Here is a 23,753-nt window from a genome sequence, read left to right as displayed (position 1 = left end):
CCCAGGGGTTTCCCTGCAGCCAGGGCAGTTTCCTGGGCAGTGGGGGAGGGCATCAGCCCTTCCCCTTCCTTGCTGTTGCTCTTGCATAGGCCACCTCCCTGGAGAGGCAGGTGGGACACACAACCCTTAAGGAGCAAGGTTAAATGCAAGAAGGAGGGTGAGGTGATGAGCAGTGGGGGGGCAGGGGGGCTGGCAGAGGAGCAAGGAGGTGAGCCAGCAGTGGGGGGGGATGCCTGGCAATGGATTAAGGAGGCAGGTGGAGAGAGTCTGGCTAAAACCAGGGGAATGAGGAGGTGAGCAATGAGCCACCCACAAGTAGGAGTTCTCACTGCAGGCACCAGGGTACCTGTGGTATAGGAGGGAAGAGGCAAGCAGCAGTGGCAGCCTGTGGAGGGACCCAGGAGATGGGCAGGGATTGAGGAGGTGAGTGGCAGACACATAGGCAGAGCCCCTCTTCATGGAGGCTAGCCCCCACTTCCACCTCTTCTGCCTGTGTGTCCCCCCCCAAGCAGCCAGAGGCCTGAGATCCCCTGTACCTAGAGCCCCCTGCCCAGAGAAGCCCTGAATGCCCCCCACCCCAAAGAGCTACAGGCCTCCCTTCCCCAGACCCAAGCCACCCAGATGTTTTTCATTATTATTTGGACTCTATTAGGTCAAAACATTTTTAAATTTACTTCAGAATTGTTATATAAACAACCATTTTTACCAAAATAAAAAGCAAAGGACAATAAAAGACAAGAAGGTGCAAAGCACCTTCAGTGTATTTCTATGCTGTTAGAATAGAGATAACTGTGCATGATTTTTATTGAGTCTGCAAAAAAAAAAACCACCCCAAACCTTACATAAATCACAATGATTTGGATGTATAGATGTGCATATTACTTTTACTTTAGGAAAAAGCGTCAGTGGAAAAAGCAAGAGTTAGTGGCCACCCTCTGAGGTCACCAAAAAATGTATTGGGAGAACCCCTGGTTTAGAACCAACACTTAACATTTTTACAATTTTAATGTCAGGAACATTTCTTTTCCTTTGAAATATTCAAGTCAAATGTCCAGCCCTTTTCTTCTATGAAATATGTAGTTTTACCTACTTTTCTTTCAAAACCCTGTGATCTGCTAACAGTACATGTACAGTATGGTTGCAACAGTACAAATGCAAGGTAATTGGACTGGGTAACCCTACAGAGAGACAGGTATTAATCCAGCAATCAGAGCCACTTCTGTGGATCCTCACTTCATTGACTATGCAGGTGTACAAATGTGATTAGAACTAACTTCTGCCTCATCTGCTAAACTGATGCTTATATGGTAGGGTTCCACTATTATGAATAAGCTGAAACCTTTTAAAAAGGAACACAAATACAAGAATAATTTTGTTTGAATCTACAGTATTTGGCAATGGCAAAAGAGAAAGCACAAGTTTACCAGTAAACTCTATTTCAAACACACTGCTGGGGTCAATGCTAAAGCCACACTACAACTTTAGTTAAGAAGTAGCCCCCATTTTCCAAAACCTATTATAATTCTCTAACTAGTTAAGTTGACTAAAATAAGTTTGTACTCTTACCTATGTCAAACCAATGCAGCTATGAGGGCATGAGAAGGAGCCTAGTGCAGCTTGCACATCATTGATAGAATCTGTAATTAGAAAATTACTTAGTACCATGATAATGTGCTAGTCAGCAAAAGCAGCTCAACGTTCAGATTGCAAGATGAGTTTTCTGCACTAGGAAATGTAACTGCTTCTTTCCTAAAATTGAGAGAATTTTATATGGAAATCACCAAAGCCTGGTCTACACTAAGATTTTAGGTCGAATTTAGCAGTACTACCTTGATTTAAGCCTGGACCCATCCATACGACAAAGCCCTTTTTTCCAATTTAAAGGGCTCTTTAAATCAATTTCTTTACTCCACCTCCGATGAGGGGATTAGCGCTGGAATCAGCCTTGCTGGGTCGAATTTTGGGTAGTGTGGATGCAATTTGACATGGCCTCCGGGAGCTATCCCAGAGTGCTCCATTGTGACCGCAAGGTGCAGGTGAGTGCAGATCTCATCAGCAGAGGTGACCATGATGGGGGCCCAGGATCACAAAAGACCTCCAGCATGGATCGAACAGGAGCTAAGGGATCTGCTCCCCATATGGGGAGACGAATCCGTGCTAGCTGAACTCCATTCCAGTAAACAAAATGCCAAAACATTAGAAAAAGTCTCAAAGAGCATGAAGGACAGAGGCCATAACAGGGATGCACAGTAGTGCTGCGTGAAAATTAAGGAGCTAAGGCAAGCCTACCAAAAAACAGAGGCAAATGGCCGTTCTGGATCAGAGCCCCGAACATGCCGCTTCTATGATAAGCTGCATGCCATGCTAGGGGGTGCAGCCACCACTACCCCAACCCTGTGCTTTGACTCCATCGATGGAGAATCATGCAACACAGAAGGAGGTTTGGGGGATGAGGAAGATGAAGAGATTGAAGATAGCTCACAGCAAGGAAGCAGAGAAACCAGTTTCCCCAACAGCCAAGATATGTTTTTCATACTGGACCTAGAGCAAGTGGCAGGCTGAAGATGATAGGTGGTGTCAGCTTGCTGACAGAAGGCAAGAGTCGATGCTCAGGCTGCTGGAAGATCAAACTCATATGCTCCAGCATATGGCTGAGCTGCAGGAAAGGCAGGAGGAGCACAGACCGCCACTACAGCCCGTGTAACCAACTGCCCTCCTCCCCAAGTTCCATTGCCTCCTCACCCACATGCCCAAGAACACGGGGGGGGGCACCCTCTGGGCACCCAACCACTCCACCCAGAGGATCGCGCAAGCAACAGAAAGCTGGCATTCAATAAGTTTTAAAGTGCAGTGTGGCCTTGTCCTTCCCTCCTCCTCCACCCCTCCTGGGCTACCTTGGCAGATATCCCCCTATTTGTGTGATGAATTAATAAAGAATGCATGAATGTGAAACAACAACGACTTTATTGCCTCTGCAAGTGGTGATCGAAGAGGGGTGGGGAGGGAGGTTAGCTTACAGGGAAGTAGAGTGAATCAAGGGCAGAGGGGGGGTGTTCATCAAGGAGAAACAAACAGAGCTTTCACACCATAACCTGGTTAGTCATGAAACTGGTTTTTAAAGCTTCTCTGATGCACACTGTGCCCTCCTGTACTCTGCTAACCACCCTGGTGTCTGGCTGCATGTAATCAGCCGCCAGGCGATTTGCCTTAACCTCCCACCCCGCCATAAATATCTCCCCCTTACGCTCAAAGATATTGTGGAGCGCACAGCAAGCGGTAATAACACTGGGAATATTGGTTTCGCTGAGGTCTATCCGAGTTAGTAAACTGCGCCAGCACGCTTTTAAACATCTAAATGCACATTCTACCACCATTCTGCACTTGCTCAGCCTATAGTTGAACAGCTCCTGACTACTGTCCAGGCTGCCTGTGTACGGCTTCATGAGCCATGGCATTAAGGGGTAGGCTGGGTCCCCAAGGAGAACTATAGGCATTTCAACATCCCCAACGGTTATTTTCTGGTCTGGGAAGAAAGGCCCTTCCTGCAGCTTTTGAAACAGACCAGAGTTCCTGAAGACACAAGCATCATGTGCCTTTCCTGGACATCCCATGTTGATGTTGGTGAAACATCCCTTGTGATCCACCAGTGCTTGCAGCACCATTGAAAAGTACCCCTTGTGGTTTATGTACTTGCTGGCTTGGTGCTCTGGTGCCAAGACAGGGATATGGGTTCTGTCTATTGCCCCACCACTTAGGGAATGCCATTGCAGCAAAGCCATCCACTATGACCTGCACATTTCCCAGAGTCACTATCCTTGATATCAGCAGCTCTTTGATTGCATTGGCTACTTGGATCACAGAAGCCCCCACTGTAGATTTGCCCACTCCCAATTGATGCCCAACTGACTGATACCTGTCTGGCATTGCAAGCTTCCACAGGTCTATCGCCACTCGCTTATGAACTGTAAGGGCTGCTCTCATCTTGGTATTCTTGCACTTCAGGGCAGGGGAAAGCAAGTCACAAAGTTCCATGAAAGTGCCTTTATGCATGCAAAAGTTTTGCAGCCATTGGGAGTCATCCCAGACCTGCAACACTATGTGGTCCCACCAGTCTGTGCTTGTTTCCCGGGCCCAGAATCGGCATTCCATGGCATGAACCTGCCCCATTAACACCATGATGTGCACATTGCCATGTCTGTCTTCATCACTCATCACTGCGCTGCTGTCGCCTCCTCACCTGGTTTTGCTTTGGCAGGTTCTGCATATACTCCAGGATAATGCATGTGGTGTTTACAGTGCTCATAATTGCCGCGGTGATCTGAGCAGGCTCCATGATCCCAGTGCTATGGCATCTGGGCTGAAAAAAAGGCATGAAACAATTGTCTGCTCTGATGGAGGGAAGGGCGACTGACGACATGGCTTACAGGGAATTAAAGTCCACAAAAGGGGTGGCTTTGCATCAAGGAGAAACACAAACAACTGTCACACAGAATGGTCCCCTCAAGGATCGAACTCAAAATCCATTGATTTCACGGAGGGAGGAAGCAAATGAATACAAAGCTAATTGGGTCTATTTCTTGCTTTGATCCACTCCACCCATCTTTTACATCTTTAGGGTGGCAGCAGACGGTGCAGTTTGACTGCTAGCCATCGTCATCTCCTGGGTGCTCGGCAGAAGATGCTGCATTACAACTGCTAGCCATCGTCATCTCCTGGCTGCTCGCCAGAAGATGGGAATGACCTGGCTGAGTCATACCCATGTCTGCCCAGGTGCCCCTGACCGACCTCACCGAGGTCAGTTAAAAGAGCACCCAGGAGTACGACGACGACGGCTACCAGTTGTAACACACCGTCTGCTGCCGAAAGGCAATGAGCTGCTGCTGTGTAGCAATGCAGTCCCACGTCTGCCAGCACCCAGGAGACGTACAGTGATGGTCAGCTGTGCGGGCTCCATGCTTGCCGTGGTATGGCGTCTGCACAGGTAACCCAGGAAAAAAGGCACGAAACAACTGTCTGCCGTGGCTTTCACAGAGGGAGGGAGGGAGGGAGAGGGGGGCCTGACAACATGTACCCAGAATCATCCGTGACACTGTTTTTGCCCCATCAGGCATTGGGAGCTGAACCCAGAATTCCAATGGGCAGCAGAGACTGCAGGAACTGTGGGATAGCTACCCACAGCGCAATGCTCCGGAAGTCAACGCCAGCCTCGGTACTGTGGACGCAGTCTGCTGACTTAATGCACTGAGAGCATTTTGGGGGGGGGGACGGACCACAATCGACTGTATAAAAATGATTTCTGAAAAAGCAACTTCTATAAATTCAACTTAATTTTGTAGTTTAGACATACCCTAAGAGTGAACATGGAACATCAATTTTTTATGGTCACTTGACAACATATAAATACACAGTTTAAATATTCATGTGTATGCAAGTGTTCATGAGCTTCTGCATGGGGTCAGAATTGTTCATTTTGTGCACACACAGATGATGTAAGACAGGCAGACTTTGGCTGACTTCATAAAGGTACGTTTCAGGCTCCAATTCTGAAAACGATTTACTCGGATGCTTAACTTTACATACTGTTCAGTGCAACTACACAGTGTGTAAAGTTAAGCATGTGCTTAAGTCTTTACAGGAGTGGGCCTTAATATACATTTTCCTGTTTTCTTTATGGTAAAATTCATTAATAGCCCTAAATGTTTGCTGTACAATAAAGTATATTGACAGAAGCTTTGCCCTCAAGAGGAATAAGAAACATCTATAAAGTTGAACCAATATATTAAAATTGAAGAGAAGTAATAGTTGGTTAGCATGGCTGAATAGCAGATGCCCCAGTTTCTGCCACATGATGAATAATGTAACTAACGTCGTTTAAAAGTGAAGTATTGAAGCTTCAGTTATTTAAATACAGAATTGTGGCTCTAAGCCATCAGTTAAAATTAGATGATTGCATAGTAAAGCAACAAGCAGGAACTAAAACATTCTACCACTTAAAGCAGAAATTACTTTTTAAAAATGGAAATTTTAAAAGAAAATCCATTAGTGTTGAATTGTTTGCTAGCTGAATCATAAGCAATTGCAAAACTGCAACAAGCTCAGATGAACTGTGCTGCTGAAATCTTATTTTTGTGGCCTTTTTGTTTACCAATTCCTTGATGCTTGTCTATAGGTAAAATTGCTTGCTGCTAATTTTCCTTTGGTGCAGAGGCAGACTCTGTACAAGATCACATACATTTCAGAGGGGAAAAGCAATGTGAATAATATTTGCTAGCACATGAATTAAAAGTCAAACAAAAAATGGTCATACAGAATTTTTTAATATGTTTATGATTGAATCATCACAGTAATCAGTTTACTGTAATGATATGCAACTCTACCACACTATTATAAATAAAAACATTAAGATCAATATTAAATACAGCTCTAAGCAACATCACAGATTAACAAACTATGCATTCTTCATGAACCAGTAACTGAATAGTTTAAAAACAAAAAGATGCTGACACCCTCACCCCATCTACCACATCTGCTCAAATTAGTAACTGTAATAAGGCGCTGGAAATTTTACATTAGAAAACAAACCATTTTGTTGAACAGCACAGGCACACTTAGTCAATATCAGAATTTCTAATGTAGGATGACTAGATAAGAATGTCAAATATCAATGAAGAAAGCATAGCAGGTAAGAACAGTGAACAGAGGTGCATGAGATCAGCACAATACAAATGTTGCACTTGGATCTACAGTTAAAACGAAAAGACAGCAGGGGCATGAATGGTATTGTTTTACTTCATGCAGTGTGAAAGCAGAACTAGGTCACTGGTGTGTCTTATCGTAAAGATAGCAGGAAAGGTGGGAGTGGAGTTTCAAAGTGATTAAAAACTTGGCTTTTTTTTTTTTAAAATAAAAGCATGTTATGTTTATATCCTTCAACTACAAGACAGACCAACAAGTTTTAGCTGGATGATGAAAGGCAGCATCACAGTCAACCTCCTGAACTGCCTCCTACAGGCAAGCCAAATCCTGCACTCAGATCAGTTGAAATCAGGACTAGCCAGAGATAACTAGTACGCTGCTTCAGACTCATGTAATGGTTCAACAGCTGTAATACAGCATAATTTGACCCATTACATATTTGTTTCAATTAGAAAATTAAAGTTAGTTAGTTGCAAAACTTCCGTTTTAATAGTAGCTTGGTTCCCTGCTTTAGTTCCTAACCAACTTTTAAAAAGGGACTGACCATAGTGAGCACACAATAGGCACTGCAGAGAAGTATTGTGTTTTCTACTGGGACCAGAGGTCAGAGACAGCAAAATTTAAACATTCATTACAGTTTTATAATCAGTCCTGATTCAGAGAAGCATGTAAACACATGCATTACTTTTAAGTATGCTACTAGTCCTATAGGCTTCAGTGGGATTACTCATGCTAAAATTAAGCACTTATTTAGTTCTTTTCTGAATCAGTGCCCTCAAGACAAGTGCTAAAAGTAACTAAGATTGATAGACATTTTTTAACCTGTTATATTTCGTAGTTTTAGGGGAATATTAACATTAGGAGGTCATTGTCTCTAATTTCAAGTTATAAATTTAATGAATTTACCAAAACATGAATTTAATCTACCCATCAGATTTTAACTGCCCCATCACTACTTTATAGTTTTCCTTTTGGAGACAATACTTTCTTGGGATGTTGCCTTTTCTTTGTGTGTGGTATTTTTTTTTAATCCTGATAAACATGTTCAGCTAATGATTAAGATTAAGGTTTTCTCAAAAGAAAAAAAATGTTCTGAATCTGTCAGCCTGCTAAAGTGTGTGTTGCTGCTGGAGTTTAAAACCCACTCAACATTTCAAGTAAGTTTTTGTTTTCTTTTCTAAAAAGCTACATTTCATCTGACATTTCAGCCAGTACATTTCTAGATTCTTAAACAAAAGTCAGTCACAACAGGCTTAACAATTATTTCTATTATTTTTAAAACTCTGCAGTGTTTAAAGAGAGTATTTGTAGTTTTATTCTGTTTTGTAATAATAAACAAATGGATGCCTCAAGGTTATGGCAGTGAAAGGGAGGCTTGAAAATGCTATTATGCATGTGTTGGATCATAAAGAAATCATCACTTTTTTAAACCCTTCATCAAGTTGTAAACTTCTTCCCAGCCCTCCATTATGTGTAGAGGATTTTGAATTACTCTATAAAAATCAATGGAAAGGTAGAATTAGTTAAGTAAGATATTAACTGATTTGTATTTAATATATTTTAATCCATAAAAATATAAATAAAGAATGGTAAAATTTCAAGAAAAAAATATACATTTAGTGCAAGTTATGAATTACATTTCTTTCTTCAGTGTCAGCAGTGGAACATCTTTTTGTGGAAAAAGAAAACTAAAGATGATTGATTTTAATTTAATGTAAAAAATATGTCCAGTGTTTCTGCATGCAATTACCATCGGTTGGTACAGAATTGTTCCTGTTCTTAGTTATCAGAGTAGCAGTACTTTTTCCTTATTCTGCACAACATTGGTATATGTCAGTGTTTTCAATAATACAAAAATTGCATAAGACCAGGTCACATTATTGATATATTCTGCAGCAAAAAATTTTTCCTAGAAACTTGAGTTTCATCTATTTTTAATTCTTCTGAAATCGCAGCACCTAAGGCTGCAAAATTCACACATGCTTCATACAAGGTATTACCTGTTCAATCTGCTTTTGCTGAAGCAGATCCATACTGCCCCAAGCATTTCATGATGTACAAACTACACGTTTAATGGCACAAAAAAACTCCCTTCTTGTGATCAAACCTTGGTAAGTCACAGTACATCTCAATATGAGAAACTACTGCTTCCGAAGGGCACACCAATTTTAAAGAGGCTTTGTTACGCCTCAGGAGAGAGAGAGGGAGAGAGAAATGAAAGCTCTTCTGGAATGTAGAAAGGTGATGTGTAATAACTATATATTTCATGAGTTAACTCAACAGTTTTCAATGGTAAAAAGGGCAAGACCTTGCAGTCTTCAAAAGATGGCTCAATTCAAGTGATCCCTCTGGAAACAGGGACTATCAATGCATTTCTTCAATACTAGGCTAGGGATTGGAGAACGCTGTCTTCTGATCCAGCTTTCGCACTGCACCATCATGGCACATCTGTCATCATGGAATGCATCCAGTGCAGGATAGCAGAGGTTCACTCTCCCCGTGTTACAGTGAGGAACATCACTCTTCCTCCTTTCCACACTCCCCCAGACCAACTCTTGAATGCCAACAGCACTGTTATGCAAAAACCCAGCTCTCATTTCCAACCACAGAAGAATCCCTCAGGCTAAAGCGTTGTACTGTTCAACAAATGAACCTCCTCTTCAGTTTCCTCTCTATCCTCAGCTATGGGGTTCAGTTGAACATTATTGACGCGGGGTCTTGGTTTGCCGTCTGGGCCATATGACGGAGGATATCTTTTTTTGTTATAATGCCAAGGAGGCGCCTGAAAAGGATAAATAGAGAATGGCTATTACTCTACAAGAGAAAAGAAACAGAACTAAATCTGTAGCCAAGTCCTTTTTGTTGACAGGAATAGAGCAAATAGCCTGATTTTCTTGTTTAAATGAAAACATTTTATGAATAAAAATATCAAGTAACCATCATTTTGTTAAAAGAGAGCAGTGTGGAGGCACCAAATAGGATGGTCACTAAGCTGTAATCCATTTTTCATGATATGCAAGTAATGCAAGAAGAGTTCAAGCCCATTTATATTTAATTTTTGTTTCTACAAAATGAAATTTTGATTAACGTATGCCAACAAAAAAGTAACAAAGAACAAAGAACGAAAGAGGTATGAATAAGAAGTGATATTGATCCCATATCAAAAAGAAAGTATGCTCCAAACTAGCCACCAAAAGTCACATATTGCTTGATGGCCAAAAACCTTGACACCAAATCAAACTTTAAAAAAAAAAATTAAATTTAGAGGATCTTTCCAGGCTAACATATTGGCTTAGTCTGGTATCTTCATAAGAGCACAAACAGTTGAGAGCAGAATTTAAGCAAAATATCAGATGTTCTGTTTTCAAGTTTAGAACTTTCAAAAGTAAATTGATAAAGAAACTACCAATTTTAAAAGACTGTACACATTTTAAAATTTAAATGATGTGCTCTTATAAAAAGGGCTTAATAGCAATTAAAAATATAACTGTGTTATATCAAAAAGAGTGAAGCTGCCCTAAAGGATAATATCACAGGAGAAGCAGAAAGCAGAAAGAATGAGCTGCTGATCTTGTTAATCTGTTAGTACTTTTTGTTTTGTTGTTTTAAAGGAGGCATGAAATACTTGTGAAATATTAAAATAAAATGTGAAAACAATTAACATGTTTTGCACATAAGCAGTTACATTTGGAGGGCAGGTTTAGTACAGATGCAACAACTGCAGAGCAACTAACATCCAAATTAAGATATTTTCTAAGTCATAACTAATGTTAGATCACAACATCTTAGTGTAATACTACATTTAGATTAGGAAGCCACTAGTAAAAATATTAACAAGCCATTCAGCGGCTTAGGACATAACTAGACATCTTATGAAGGGACACTGATTGCTACAGATAACAGCAGCAAGACATACAGTGCATAACAAAAATAAATGACTGCTCTTTAGAAGCATGCAGACACATGGGGCATAGCAGAGGAAGGTCTAATGCTACACTAAATACAAATTACGTTGTGGTTTGGTTGTCAGAAAACTAAACAGATTTTTTTGGCTTGATCAACTATTTAAAGCTGCCAAGATCTGACAAAGGAATATTTTAGTTTTAATATAAAAGCATCTTAATATGTACTAACAAAAAGGAAAAGGAAAGAGTTTCCAAGCTCGGCCTTTTCCCATCTGGCATAATAGAATCATTTCCCATCCTTTCAAGAATATCAAATAAAGTTTCTGATATTTGATCTCTATACCTTTATTTTAACGTTGTGATTAACAGAAAATGTTTAGCTGGTGTAGCAGTATGTCTGTATTAACAGCTTAGTTTTTACAAATGTTTTACATTAAAATCTCCTTAATACAAATTATTGTATTTGTTGCACAGGAAGATTTTTGTTGTTCAGCTGATGTCACTGTAAGAGAACACTGAACAGTTCACAAGTTTCATGCTTCCTGACTTCTAACATGTCTAATTAGGAGATCTGATATATCTAATCACCAAGGGTTCGACGTGCTGCTTTAGTTGCTCGAGATGCTCTAATATGTTCTTCTTTGTGATGATCCCCAAGACAATCCTGAAACAGATCATGTTATGCTAATAACTGTGTGAATCAAATGAAAAAAAAAACTTCCAATCATAATGAGAAAGGTTTAGAGTCGAGTAAAATGAAAAAACATGGACTGCAAGAATGCTAATAATGAAGTAGTTAAATGAAGAGTGATTTGACAATCAGTACCCTTTCACAGAAATTGTTACTTCATTTTCTACATGGCACAAAAAAAATGCATCTGTAACCTTACAGTAATATATTCAAATATTGAATATGGATGTAAGTTTACCATTATCACATTCACCTGCCTGAATATCCACTCATATCTCCCAGTTATAAAAAACATTGGAACTGAAATTTACTTTAACTTCCTTCTTTCAGCAGTTACTTCTAAGTTTGTATAAACATCGGGAGCTAAAATTTTAGCCTGTCACAGTAGATGACCAAGACTAAAAATCAAACTAGGGATTTTAGAAAGTCAAAGAAATAGTGCGTTTGAAGCTACCCTATGCAGCAAAATCATTATGAGCTGTAGCCCAGGCCATAGTGGGCCTAATTCTCCATTCAAATCAATTTTTAATCAGGAGTGGCTCATTGAATCAACACGTCAGTGTAAATCAACAAGTTAAACCTACACTCTGTGTACTTCCCAATAGTCCTTAATTTACTATCACAACTATCAATTAATGCAAGCTTCCTAGTCCAAACTGTAACATGCCTGTGGCACCTTACAGACTAACAGATGTATTGGAGCATAAGCTTTCGTCAGTGAACCCACTCAATACATCTGTTAGCCTATAAGGTGCCACAGGACTCCGTTGCTTTTTACAGATCCAGACTAACAGGGCTACCCCTCTGAAACTAACATGTTATTGTTGCACAAACTAGTTTTAATAAAATGGGAAGCTGCCTTTTGAGACTATATTTGATTTACAGATTCTGTTACCAGTTTTATTTTTGCCAAAATTTAGAGTACATTAGCCCTTTCTGTCTACCTGGCAGTTTGCTACTCCCATTACCCGAAGCATCACAAACTAGGTTTAAAATTTGACCAATAGTGAATACTGAGCTCACAAAGTAACAAGTTTACAAGCTGAAGCAGGACGACAAAAATAGTTATTGTTACAATGCAGCTGATCAATGAAGCATTCACATTTTCCACTAATTTATGCTGAAAGCAACCATTTAAAATTCATAATGGAGTTCGACTTTAATTTTGCGTGGTTAACCTTTTTAATTAACGACTATACCAAAACAATTATTAGGTTCCTGTATTTGAGCTCTAAGAAGCTGCAGTAGAAGCTACTTATAGTACTGAAGAGCTCAACATTAATATTTCTCACAGAAATTTTAGCATTGCAGATTTCTTTCCCCAAATTGGGTTCTAGGAATGTAATTAGACACATACACTGACTTAAAATTGCCCTAAATTAGGAAGACTTTTAGGAAGCTATTTAAGTTTCAGAAAGTTCCCACTATTCTTTCAGTACATACATGTGTTAAAAGAACAAATCTGAAGCAAATGAATTTAATCATGCTTCCAAGCTGATATAATCTGAATAATGCAATTTAAAAATAAATAATTAATAGCAGCAGTCCATTTGCCAACAACAAAACAAATAAACAAACCCTCCACCCAAATATTTTAGTTCTCTAGTTTATCCTCCCACAGTCATTCATGCTAAATATGAAATTAGTAAGGAATACTCCAGTTCTTAGGTGTCTTGTAAATGTATACTAAAGGGAAAGCATGACAACTGTGTCAGAGATTGCTACATTTAATTATATTTCATATATTTCACACGGAAGGTACGTGAAAGCAAAGTGTTCAGTAAATGAGCAGTCCCTCAGAAAGAGGAGCAGTTTATTTTAGAAAGTAGGCAATTATAACAAGCCTTTAAACAGTGCAAAAGGAAGAGTTTATTTATTTATTTAGCTGGCAAATCACGATACGACAAGCCCCCATAGTCCCACTCATATATACGTTCTCATTCTTAATGTTATATTTTTGAAGTATGTTTTGAAATTCAGAAAACAAAAATGGTTCTGGCTTGAACTTTTAGAACTAAGTAATAGCTACCTGGCTCCTAATATGCCAGACCCAAAGCTCTGAGGATATTTTAAACCAGATCACATATCAACAGCTGAAGCATTCAGCACAATGTGAACACAAAAATACAAAACTGAAAATCTGGGCCTCCTATTGTGTCCAGGGCCGGCTCCAGGCACCAGCCCAGGAAGCAGGCGCTTGGGGCGGCCAATGGTGAGGGGCGGCAGGTCCGGCTCTTGGGTGGCAAGTCCCTCACTCCCTCTCGGAGCGAAGGACCAGCCGCCGAATTGCCGCCGAAGACTGAAGCGGCAGAGCTGCTGCCAGCGTCCCGCAGATAGCGACTTTTTTTTTTTTTTTTTTGCTGCTTGGGGCAGCAAAAACCCTGGAGCCGGCCCTGATTGTGTCTCACAGAAGACTGAATTTGTTCTAGACAAATTCTGTCTCTTGCAAGTGCAATTGAATTAACTGTGTGCGCAGAACTGGCTGACTGAGAGACTATTTAAAAAATGTGTCTATTAATACCTGGTATGTCAACGCTGCAATTAAAAACCCATGGCTGGCCTGTGCCAGATAACTGGGGCTTGGGTTAAGGGCTATCTAATTGCAATGTAGACACTGGGGCTCAGGATGGAGTGCTGGACCCTGTGAGATGGGAAGGTCCCAGAGCTTGTGCTGCAGCCCGAGCCTGAAAGTCTACACTGCAATTAAACATCCCCTTATCCTGAGTCAGCTGGCCTGTCTAATTGCAGTGTAGACACGCGCTTGGGGCATGGGGAAGAGAAAAACCTGTAATGAAGGTCAGACCCTCGGTGGCTTATGGGTATTGCCCTTATTTGCAGGGCCAGAGGGATCAGTTCTAATCCCATGGAAGCCCCTGGTCCTGGGAAATATTCCATGGCCTGTGTTATGCAGGAGGTCAGACTAGATTATCATAATGCTTCCTTTTTGGGCCTTAAAATCTGAAAAAATATCCTATAACCATTTTGTATTTTCTTTAAAACAAAGCAAAATGGATTTGGATTTATAGTGTTTACAGAACAGAACATAGATATTTTTACATGGATGGCAATGGTGAATTACTTTTTAGTTACTGGTTCACAATAGAGAGAGGAAGACGCTGTAGCTAATTATAAGCTTTCAGTGTAGTAAGTTAGGTATTCCCATCCCCTGCCTCACGAGGAAACCAGTGGGAATAAAAGAAAACATCTCATTATCATGCATTTTATACCTGTTACTTCAAAATAGAAAAAGAAGGCTGTATACAGGTAAAAGAAACCAGTCTGATTTTTTTTTTTTTTTTTACACTAGGCTTTTGCTCTCCGCAGCCCATTTTTGAATGGCTGCAAATGGACAATGTCAGAACAGGGGTACAGAGAACAGGGGAAGGGGGGGGGAAGAGAGATGAAATGAGCTTTTCCCTTGAATTTGCATGCAATTTTAGTTCTTAATGGTTATTTGTCAAACTATTTCATTCTGATAGAATTTTTTGTTTCAAAGTTGTTTCTGTTGGAACAACTGTAGTGAGTTGCAGCTTCTTAACTGGCATTTCCAGTCTCTCACATGCAACTGAAATTGACCAGAAAAGTTCGACTTCTGGCTCAGCTACAGGCTATCCATTGCTGAGGTCAGAATGCAACGAGGTCATTAAATGTGATAGGCCTGAATCACATAGGAATTAAATTTGTCAGCATGTTGTACTAGTCACCAGTATTACATCTGACCAAATGAACAGTGTTTCTGCTGCTGTACTCACCCATTGTGTGTTACAAGGCATTGCCTCAGACCCAGCTTGCGGAAAATATCCACCACTATCTCCATTGGTGTGTGATCTGTCACGGTGAAAGGGCTCATATCAAGAATGCTTCTAAGTTTCAAAGGCCGAGGACTTTCTGCTGGAAGTGATGGAGTATGCTGGGCAAAACAGACTCTGGAACTGCCAACAATACCTTCCTGCTTCTTTCTAGCACTTTCTATAATAAAAAGAAAAAATATCATTCTTGGATTTAATGGATTTAGTGCAACTTGCAAGTTCAATGAATGGCATCGGAGTCCAACTAGATTTCATCCTGTTTACTATTCTGAAGTTTTGTTTTCACAATCAGCTCTTCTCTCTCCAATACATGCACTTCACAGAGACCAGCAGAAGAGACATCAGACTATACAACTTGCAGTCACACTCTGCCTTTAATGTAATATAGTGAAGATCTCAAATATGCATGTTGGCATGCAGTGGAACAAATCTTTACCACCATTTGGGCAATATACATGCTATTTAATGTCGTCTTAGGCAGCAGGCAGCCACTATCTGTGTAGTGCACAGAAATAGATGGGTTTCATAAGAGTGAGAGGACTGTCTCAATAGTGTGCACTCACACTGATGGTCCTATTGTTACCACATCCCTCCGCTGCTGAAGCCAAAGCACATTCCTATGAGGGTGCCAAGGAGACTGAATGGGGTGCTCACATGATATGAGGAAAGTTCATTTCAGTATTCCAAGGAACAAACTATTCATAAGGAAAGTCACAAAACACCATCAGCTGAGCTTCAAATCTGGAGTAGGGAAGGCACATTGAAAGTTTAGAACACTCTCCTTCCCTGTCACTCCCTGAGAGAAATTTTGGAAGCCTAAGGGGACTTAATACACCATAAGTGCCATTAAAAAAAGTAAACAAATATGACTATGTTATTTCCTATTGCTTGTTTACTACACTGATATATTTGTGCCATACCATGGGAATTTTTTTGTTTTGTTTTTGTTTAATAGTGGCTGCTGCATACATTGTGTGGGATTTCCCTCAGTACAACAAATAACTTTCATTTACAATAAAAGGGAGGAAGAGGAGATCTATTGTGGAAGAAGCACATGTCTGAGCACTGCACAGAAGGAATTGCACTCACGTGGTAATGCTGCCAAGGTTTGTCATGTAATGTTGGGTATAACAGGGGTTTTAGAGAGCATGTCCCCTTTAAATATTTTTCCTGAGGGGGGGAGTAATCTAGTATTAGGTACTCCAAAACGTAAATGAAAGACAGTTTGAAATTAAACTTTTATTTACGTTTTGAGGTACCTAGTCCTAGATTACCGGCATTTTGATAAGAATCAAATATATTATATATAGAATTTGAATTCTGCCCCCTGCACAGATGAATTTCACTTAAAGTGAACAAGCTGAAAAAATTGTTTAAAATAACATTTTCCTCTAGTCTTTCAGTTACAGGGAGTATTTGGTGTTGACTATAATAATAGGCAGAACATTCAGGCATAAGTGTTATGTCTCTTTAAATGAATAATTTTGCTATGTTCCAATTTATGGCATGTACATTCAAAAATACCACACATCAAATCACCATATTTAAGCGGGTTCAAGCAGACTGTGGTGTTCTGACCTGAAACTGACTAGAAAAATCAATTACAGTATTAGACATTTACTGACAGTACACCTTGTTATTATAAAAACCCACCTGTTTGACATGGCTGTAACGCCAAAACTGGTCTAACCTTTCTAACTTTTGAATAAAAATTCATAAAACAGCCCAAGGGTTTATAGTAATGTATAAAATTTTATATTAAGTTTGAAGTCAGATTCAGGTGGCCTTAGAGGGGTGACTCAGGCATTTCCCAGAGAACTCTGCAGCATGAAAATGATGATAATGATGATAATGGGGCTGACACGAAGCAGAGAAACCGCCAGCCAGCACAGCAGGGGTTCAAGAAAGCCTTTGGGCCCAGTTAGCCCCACCCCACTATGCCTGCAGCCAATGCCAGGCCTGAGGGGATAAAAGAAAGAAGCCTGGCTCAGTTAGGGGCTGACTGATGAAGTGGCAGGAGCTATCTCTCTCTCTGCCTAAAGGGATGGAGCGCTGGTTTCCCAGCCAAGGGAGACTGCAGTGGAATCCCCAGTATGGGAGGTAACTGACTGAGTGAACCCCAGAGACAATTGTGGGGCTTGCCCTCACCAGCTTGTGGCTGCTTCATCGAAGGAGCCTGGGACCACAGCAAGGTGCCATCCGGACCCCATAGGGAATCCTGGGGGATGCAAGCCACCTGGTAGACAGACTAGAGGGGCCACACCCCAAACTGAACAGACCAGTAGGAAGTAGCCCAGGGGAGAAGATTCTGACTCCCTGCCAGGAGGGACACCAACCCCCCTGTTCAAGGATCCTCCCTGGGTTGGGACCTGGGGGAGAAGGTCCCTGGTCTCCCACCCCAGCCTTAAAGGCTGAGAGACAGGCAATCTCACCACTAAGCCACCCGGCCACCCATGCCACTGTTACAGGGGTACTGAAGACACACGTTTTAACAGCTTAATCTCAGATGAGGAAGTGTTGTCACAAAGCCACAAAAACTATGGGAGTGGCAATAAATGACATCTTTTTTCCGTCCATGGTACTATATTGCACAATTAGGTCCATTGTTTCATAATTTCTTCTGAAGCATCCAGCATTGGGCATTGCTGAAGATAGAATATTGAACTAGATGGTTTATTGGTCTGTTCCAGTGTGGCAACTCCCAGGGTTTTTATGGAAGTGTGCCCTATTTCAGAACCTATTATTGCAAGACTCCACTGTAAGAAGAAGTTCTAAGCATCCTGATCAAAGTGATGGGAGAGGAATAAACAGCCTGTGCTACATATCTGGACTATAAAACACATGAAACATTCAGGTACAAAATTAAGACATGCATAGTAAATTCTGTTTTAAAGTATTAATGCATTTGAGTGAGAACATATGATCTTATAGAATTGTAAAATAATTACCTATTGCAATAGTTAAGTCTCTTCTTAAAGCAAATCCCACTAGTCTCTGAGACTCTTTTGACATTATAACAGGGAAACCATTAAAGCTGGTTTCATTGATCAGGTTTTCTATATCTTCCACCGTCATGTTGTCCTGTGTCAGCACTGCTAAGGGTGGATCACTTCTTCGAGGTCTCATAACGTCAGCAGCCAGTGTTGTGTGAGTGAATTCTTCTTTAGCATCCAAGAAAGGATAGCCATTCAGTCGGATGTGTGCTTCATAGATGCCTTCCCTACCAAAGGCGTCACCCACCCACTTACTGGTCATTACTGCAGCCATGAGAGGTACAATGTACTCCAGCCCACCTGTGAGCTCAAATACAATGACCACTAGGGAGACAGTCATCCTTGTCACACCACCTGCAAAAAAAAAAAAAAGGAGCCTATCAACATGTTAATATGAGAAAATATCCCAGCTAAGGAATTTCCTGATCTCCTGTCAACTGCCAAGTACCAACCTGTCAATAAAGACATCAACAAATGATTAGTCTGTTAATAGCAACGGGCATAGCACTCAATGCATGCTAAATCTCAAGAAATAACTGAGGACATTTGAGAGACCCCTGAAAGACTGAACATAGATTTTCTTAAGAAAGAAAACCTATGCCTGATTTTGTCATATAATTTAACTAATAACCCAATACCTTAAAATAATCCTTATAATGATGGATTTATTTTTGCCAAGACACTTTACTGAGTTTTTTAAAGAAAATAATTAAGGAGAAGGTTAAGGAAGCCCACAAAGTTCAACATTTGGCAAAAACACTAAAACTGTTTGTAAAAAGGCAATCCATGGTAAGCAATATAAGAGCTGCACATTTAAAAGGATTACTAACTGAATTTTTTCCCCCCCCCCACGTGAAAAAACTCTAAAGAGAACCCTGAACTGACTAAAATAACCTCCTCTTTGAACAACTGGAGAATATGCAGTAAATAGCAATTTTTCCTCTCTTGTAAATCATGAGGGTCCTGCTGGATAACAGCATCAACAGTATATACATTTATGAGAACATCTGAAATATTCCCTTCCACCTAAAAATTAACTGATAAGATTTTTGCTTCCGCAACCCTGTGGTAGCCAATATATCTTCATTTGATAGAATGCATTCAGGAAGAACTGGAATTATATCAGATTCTTTCTACAGATACAAGTAAAGAGGTTCAAATTAAATTTTGGATTTTTTAAAATAAGATTACGATGAGGTTGTTGTCAGCCTGTCAGTTTTGTCCCACCCTGCTCATCTGACTGTTTACTGGTACGATTTTTTTTTTTTTTTTAAGAAACTGTATAAACGGCTTTTCAAAAGTTTAATTAAAGCCAATTTGTTCAAAGTGTGTACTTATTTTGGGTGCCCAACTCGAGGTACTGTACCATCAAAGGGCCTTATTTTCAGATGGTTGATCAGCATTTTCTGAAAATAGCATCTCAAGTTGGACCCTTCAAATCACTAGGCGGTCTTGAAACTCTTTGCCTACCTTATAATGCATTCTCAAGAAAACATTTTAGCAACAAATACGGAACCAGCAGCAGGTATAAATCTAATACTTCTAAATAATTCCAACAGCTCTTAATTTACAAACCTGTAACTATGGGGGAAAATTACATATCATTCTGAGTAAGGGCTCAGTAACATCTCAATGCCCCAAAGAAAAAGTGGACTGCAGTATTTAAAATCTGATATTTCACAGCATATAATTAATCTATATATTGAAAGTGATTTAAACTTTGCATTTAAATCCAAATCAGACTGTAAAGAGTTACAAAAGGATCTCACAAAACTGGGTAACAAAATTCCAGATGAAATTCCATGTCGATAAATGCAAAGTAATACATGTGGGAAAGCATAATCCCAACTATACATACAAAATGATGAGGTCGAAGCTGTTGCCACTCAAGAAAGAGATCTTGGAGTCATTGTGGATAATTTTCTGAAAACATCCACTCAGTGTGCAGCGGCAGTCAAAAAGAGCTAACAATGTTAGGAACCATTAGCAAAGGGATAGATAATAAGATACAAAATATTATAGTGCCACTATATAAATCCACGGTATGCACACACCTTAAATACTGAACGCAATTATGGTCACTCCATTTCAAAAAAGATATATTAGAATTGAAAAAGGTAAAGACAAGGGCAACAAAAACGGATATGGAACAGCTTCCATATGAATGGAGATTAATAAGACTGGGACTGTTCATCTCAGAAAACAGACTAAGGGAGGATATGACAGAGGTCTGTAAAATCATGAATGGTGCAGAGAAAGTGAATAGGAAAGTGTTATTTACTCCTTCAAACAATACATGAACCAGAGGTCACTCAATGTAATTAATAGGCAGCAGCAAATGCTTTTTCACACAATGCACAATCAACAGGGACATGATTCAGGTAAGGGCTTTAATCTCAGAGACTTGCCTTGCTGAAGTGAGAGCCACAAGGAAAGCAACTTTCCACAGCAGATGTGAAAGAACAGGAGGCTAGAGGCTCAAAGGAAGGGTCAGTGAGCCTCAAGAGGACTAAGTTGAGGTCCCATTGGGGCACTGGGTCCTGTAGCTGCCGAAAAAGTCTTTCAAGGCCCTTAAGAAACCTGATTTTCATTTCATGTGAGAATACTGACCTGCCCTGGATGCAGGGATAGAAGGCCGAAATGGATGCTAGGCACACCTTGATCGAGGAGAAGGCCTTGATGTTTTAAGTGAAGCAAGTAGTCCAGAATGCAGAGAAGACTGGGTCAGGGAGATCGTCCTTGCCCCTGTAGAACCTGCAGGTGCCGGGCACCTCTGCCACTACCCGGGGCGGTTGGTGGGTCTCTAAGATTGCTGGATAGCCTAGCCAGTCATGCAGGTGCCTGGCTGAGCTCTGGAGACATGCTGCCCCACGTACACCTATGCTCCTCTCTGGACTTTCCCTTCCCAGTATGGGATCTCAGGGAGCACCCTCTCCTGGTGTGCTTTCTCTGCTTTTTAGCAGACACTGAAGGCAGGGACCGGTGTCGGGGGCTAGTGCTAGCAGCGCACTTTGCACCAATGCCATGGAGCTCGGTGCAGAGTCCAATCTCAGCAGCTCGGAGATCGGCGCGAGGGCCAACTCCATGAGGAGAGCTCTTAGTCTTATGTCCCACTCTTTTTTAGTTCTTGGCTTGAAGCTTTTGCAGATGTGACACTTATTGCTAACGTAGGTTTCCCCAAAACACTTCAACAGCTTTGATGAGGGTCGCTGACCGGCATATGCTTTTTGCAGCGGTCCCTGGGCTAAATCCCTCACGGGGACTATCTAACTTTTCTATAGTACTGTTAGCTAACTATTAAGAGAACAATGAAATCTAAGAACTATTTACACAATGAGCGACAGGAAAAAAAACATACACGGGGTAGAGAACACTTGCCGAAGCAAGGAGACAGTAAGAAGGAACAGAGGGAGGGGGGAGCCGGCAGCGCTCCTTACACCAGCGCATATGCATGCCACTCCATAGAGTGCCAGAGCTGGTTCCCTACGGATATCACTGAGTGAAAAACTTCCGGCACTGGTGCATGTGGCAAGCACACACACTTAACACAGAATGGACATGAGCAAGCACTCGAAGAAGAACTAGGTAAGTTCATGGAGAATAGGTCTATCCATGGCTATTAGCCAAGATGATCAGAGATGCAACCCATGCTCTGGGTGTCCCTAAGCTTCTGCCTCCTAGTGCTGGGGCTGCACATAGGATGGATTGCTTGATAGTTGCCCTATTCTGTTCATTTCCTTTGAAGCATTTGGCCACTGTTGGAAGACACAATGCTGGGTTAGATGAACCATTGGTCTGACCCTATATGGCTGTTCTGATGGTTTTTTTTTAGTATTCAGCTAATAATGATTTCCGGTAAAGATATGTACATTTTTCTATTAAAACAAAACATATGTATGCTTCTATGTAAGAAGCTCCTCTAATATTGTACTTGGTCTTTAAGTAAGTACAACTTTTTTACTTCACCCCTAAACTTATCTAGTTCAGTAACAGAAAAGAAATCAAGCTCTTATTTGTTGTGTTACAATTTAGTTACCTAAGCATGCAGCAGCACCAACCATAGCATATAGGCCCGGCGTGATACAGTCAGCTCCAACTTCACACCACTCCTTGAAGATAAACCAGTCATGGTGATAATAAGCCAACTGCTCCACTGCAATTCCCACAATCCTTCCTGCTATTGCTCCAATTGCCATACTAGGTATGAACAAACCTGATGGAACCTACAACAGAAACAAAAGAACTGCTAGCATGGTAAAGATTTAAAATACATGGGACTTGTTAGAGTCTTATTATTGGAGAGCTACTTCACACAAGGCAAGCACATGGAAAAAAACTTGTATATGTTTGGAAAAGTAAAGCTGACCAGAAGTTTGAAAATGAAACAGACAGAAACATTCCAATTGCCACCTACGGGGTAGTCAGTACATGAACTCCCATTGTAAAGCTAGTAGAATTTAACACAAAAAGATACCCAAATACTCATATAATTGAAGGGTCAGTATGTTTATCTTTCCTTTACATTTTATGTATTTTTAATTTAAGGCTCAATCTGTCATTAAGGTAGAACCATGAACTTGCTTCTCTCCAGGCAAACACCACAGTCCATCCTACAGTCATAAATCTATTGTGATTTTTGTTGCTTCCTTCATTTAAGCGCCGATTTTCCTATTCGTTACCAGGACCCAGAGATGCAGGTTTGTCTAGCACTGTGTGATTCACAAAAGAAGCAGAGAAAAACCTTACTTATGCCAGCAGCATTAAGAACTGTGACAATTCAGCAGCGTAACTGCTGCTGTTCATCTTCTCTCCTCTCCGAGGAGCAAATGTTCTCTCTGAATATACATGCTTGTGTCTAAATGTCTCATTAAACTCTGAAAACGCACTGCTATTGCTCCTTAAGGCAGTCAGGAATGCTGGAAATGTTACACATATTGGCTGAACTACAAATCTACTAGACATATATCCCTCCCCTCTTGGCTAAAATATGATATATTCATTTAATTGAACCCTCCTAATGCTCTGGGGTCTATCTGACCTCAACACACACAAAAGTGTAAATACAAATTTTCGTGCCAAACCTGTGCCTCTTCATACATTAAGTAGTCTCAAAGATAGTTGAGTTGACAGACTGCGAAGAGCTACAAAAGGATCTCTCAAACCAGGGTGACTGGGCAACAAAATGGCAGATGAAATTCAATGTTGATAAATGCAAAGTAATGCAAACATAATCCCAACTATACATATAAAATGATGGGGTCTAAATTAGCTGTTACTACTCAAGAAAGAGACCTTGGAGTCATTGTGGATAGTTCTCTGAAAACATCCACTAAATGTGCAGCAGCAGTCAAAAAAAGCAAACAGAATATTGGGAATCATTAAGAAAGGGATAGATAAAACAGAAAATATCATATTTCGTCTATATAAATGTGGTACACCCACATCTTGAATACTGTGTGCACATGTGGTCGCCCCATCTCAGAAAAGATGTATTGGAATTAGAAAAGGTTTAGAAAAGGGCAACAAAAATTATTACGGGTAGGGAATGGCTGCCATATGAGGAGAGATTAATAAGACTGGGACTTTTCAGCTTGAAAAGAGATGACTAAGGGGGGATATGATAGAGGTCTATAAAATCATGACTAGTGTGGAGAAAGTA

At 40.6% G+C, this 23,753-nt stretch overlaps 1 protein-coding gene across 6 annotated transcripts in view; it reads right to left on the bottom strand.

Annotated features, from left to right (window-relative positions):
• Positions 1-6,298: 6,298 nt before the first annotated feature.
• Positions 6,299-23,753, bottom strand: part of CLCN3 (chloride voltage-gated channel 3) — a 116,636-nt gene continuing 99,181 nt past the window's right edge. For 4 of the 6 annotated variants that reach the window (XM_045018389.1, XM_045018390.1, XM_045018391.1 and 1 more), the window contains 5 exons: positions 22,131-22,317; positions 18,050-18,448; positions 15,045-15,261; positions 11,190-11,265; positions 6,299-9,478 (listed from right to left, as the gene is read on the bottom strand). In XM_045018389.1, coding sequence (XP_044874324.1) covers positions 9,320-9,478; positions 11,190-11,265; positions 15,045-15,261; positions 18,050-18,448; positions 22,131-22,317 — 1,038 coding nt within the window. In that variant the 3' untranslated portion in view covers positions 6,299-9,319. The remainder of the gene's footprint in view (positions 9,479-11,189; positions 11,266-15,044; positions 15,262-18,049; positions 18,449-22,130; positions 22,318-23,753) is intronic. The other 2 variants (XM_045018392.1, XM_045018396.1) reach the window with 1 other exon arrangement.

The sequence above is a fragment of the Mauremys mutica genome, chromosome 5, assembly GCF_020497125.1.
Source record: "Mauremys mutica isolate MM-2020 ecotype Southern chromosome 5, ASM2049712v1, whole genome shotgun sequence".
Classification (NCBI taxonomy): Eukaryota; Metazoa; Chordata; order Testudines; family Geoemydidae; genus Mauremys; species Mauremys mutica.
This window is presented reverse-complemented; position numbering and strand designations above follow the sequence as displayed.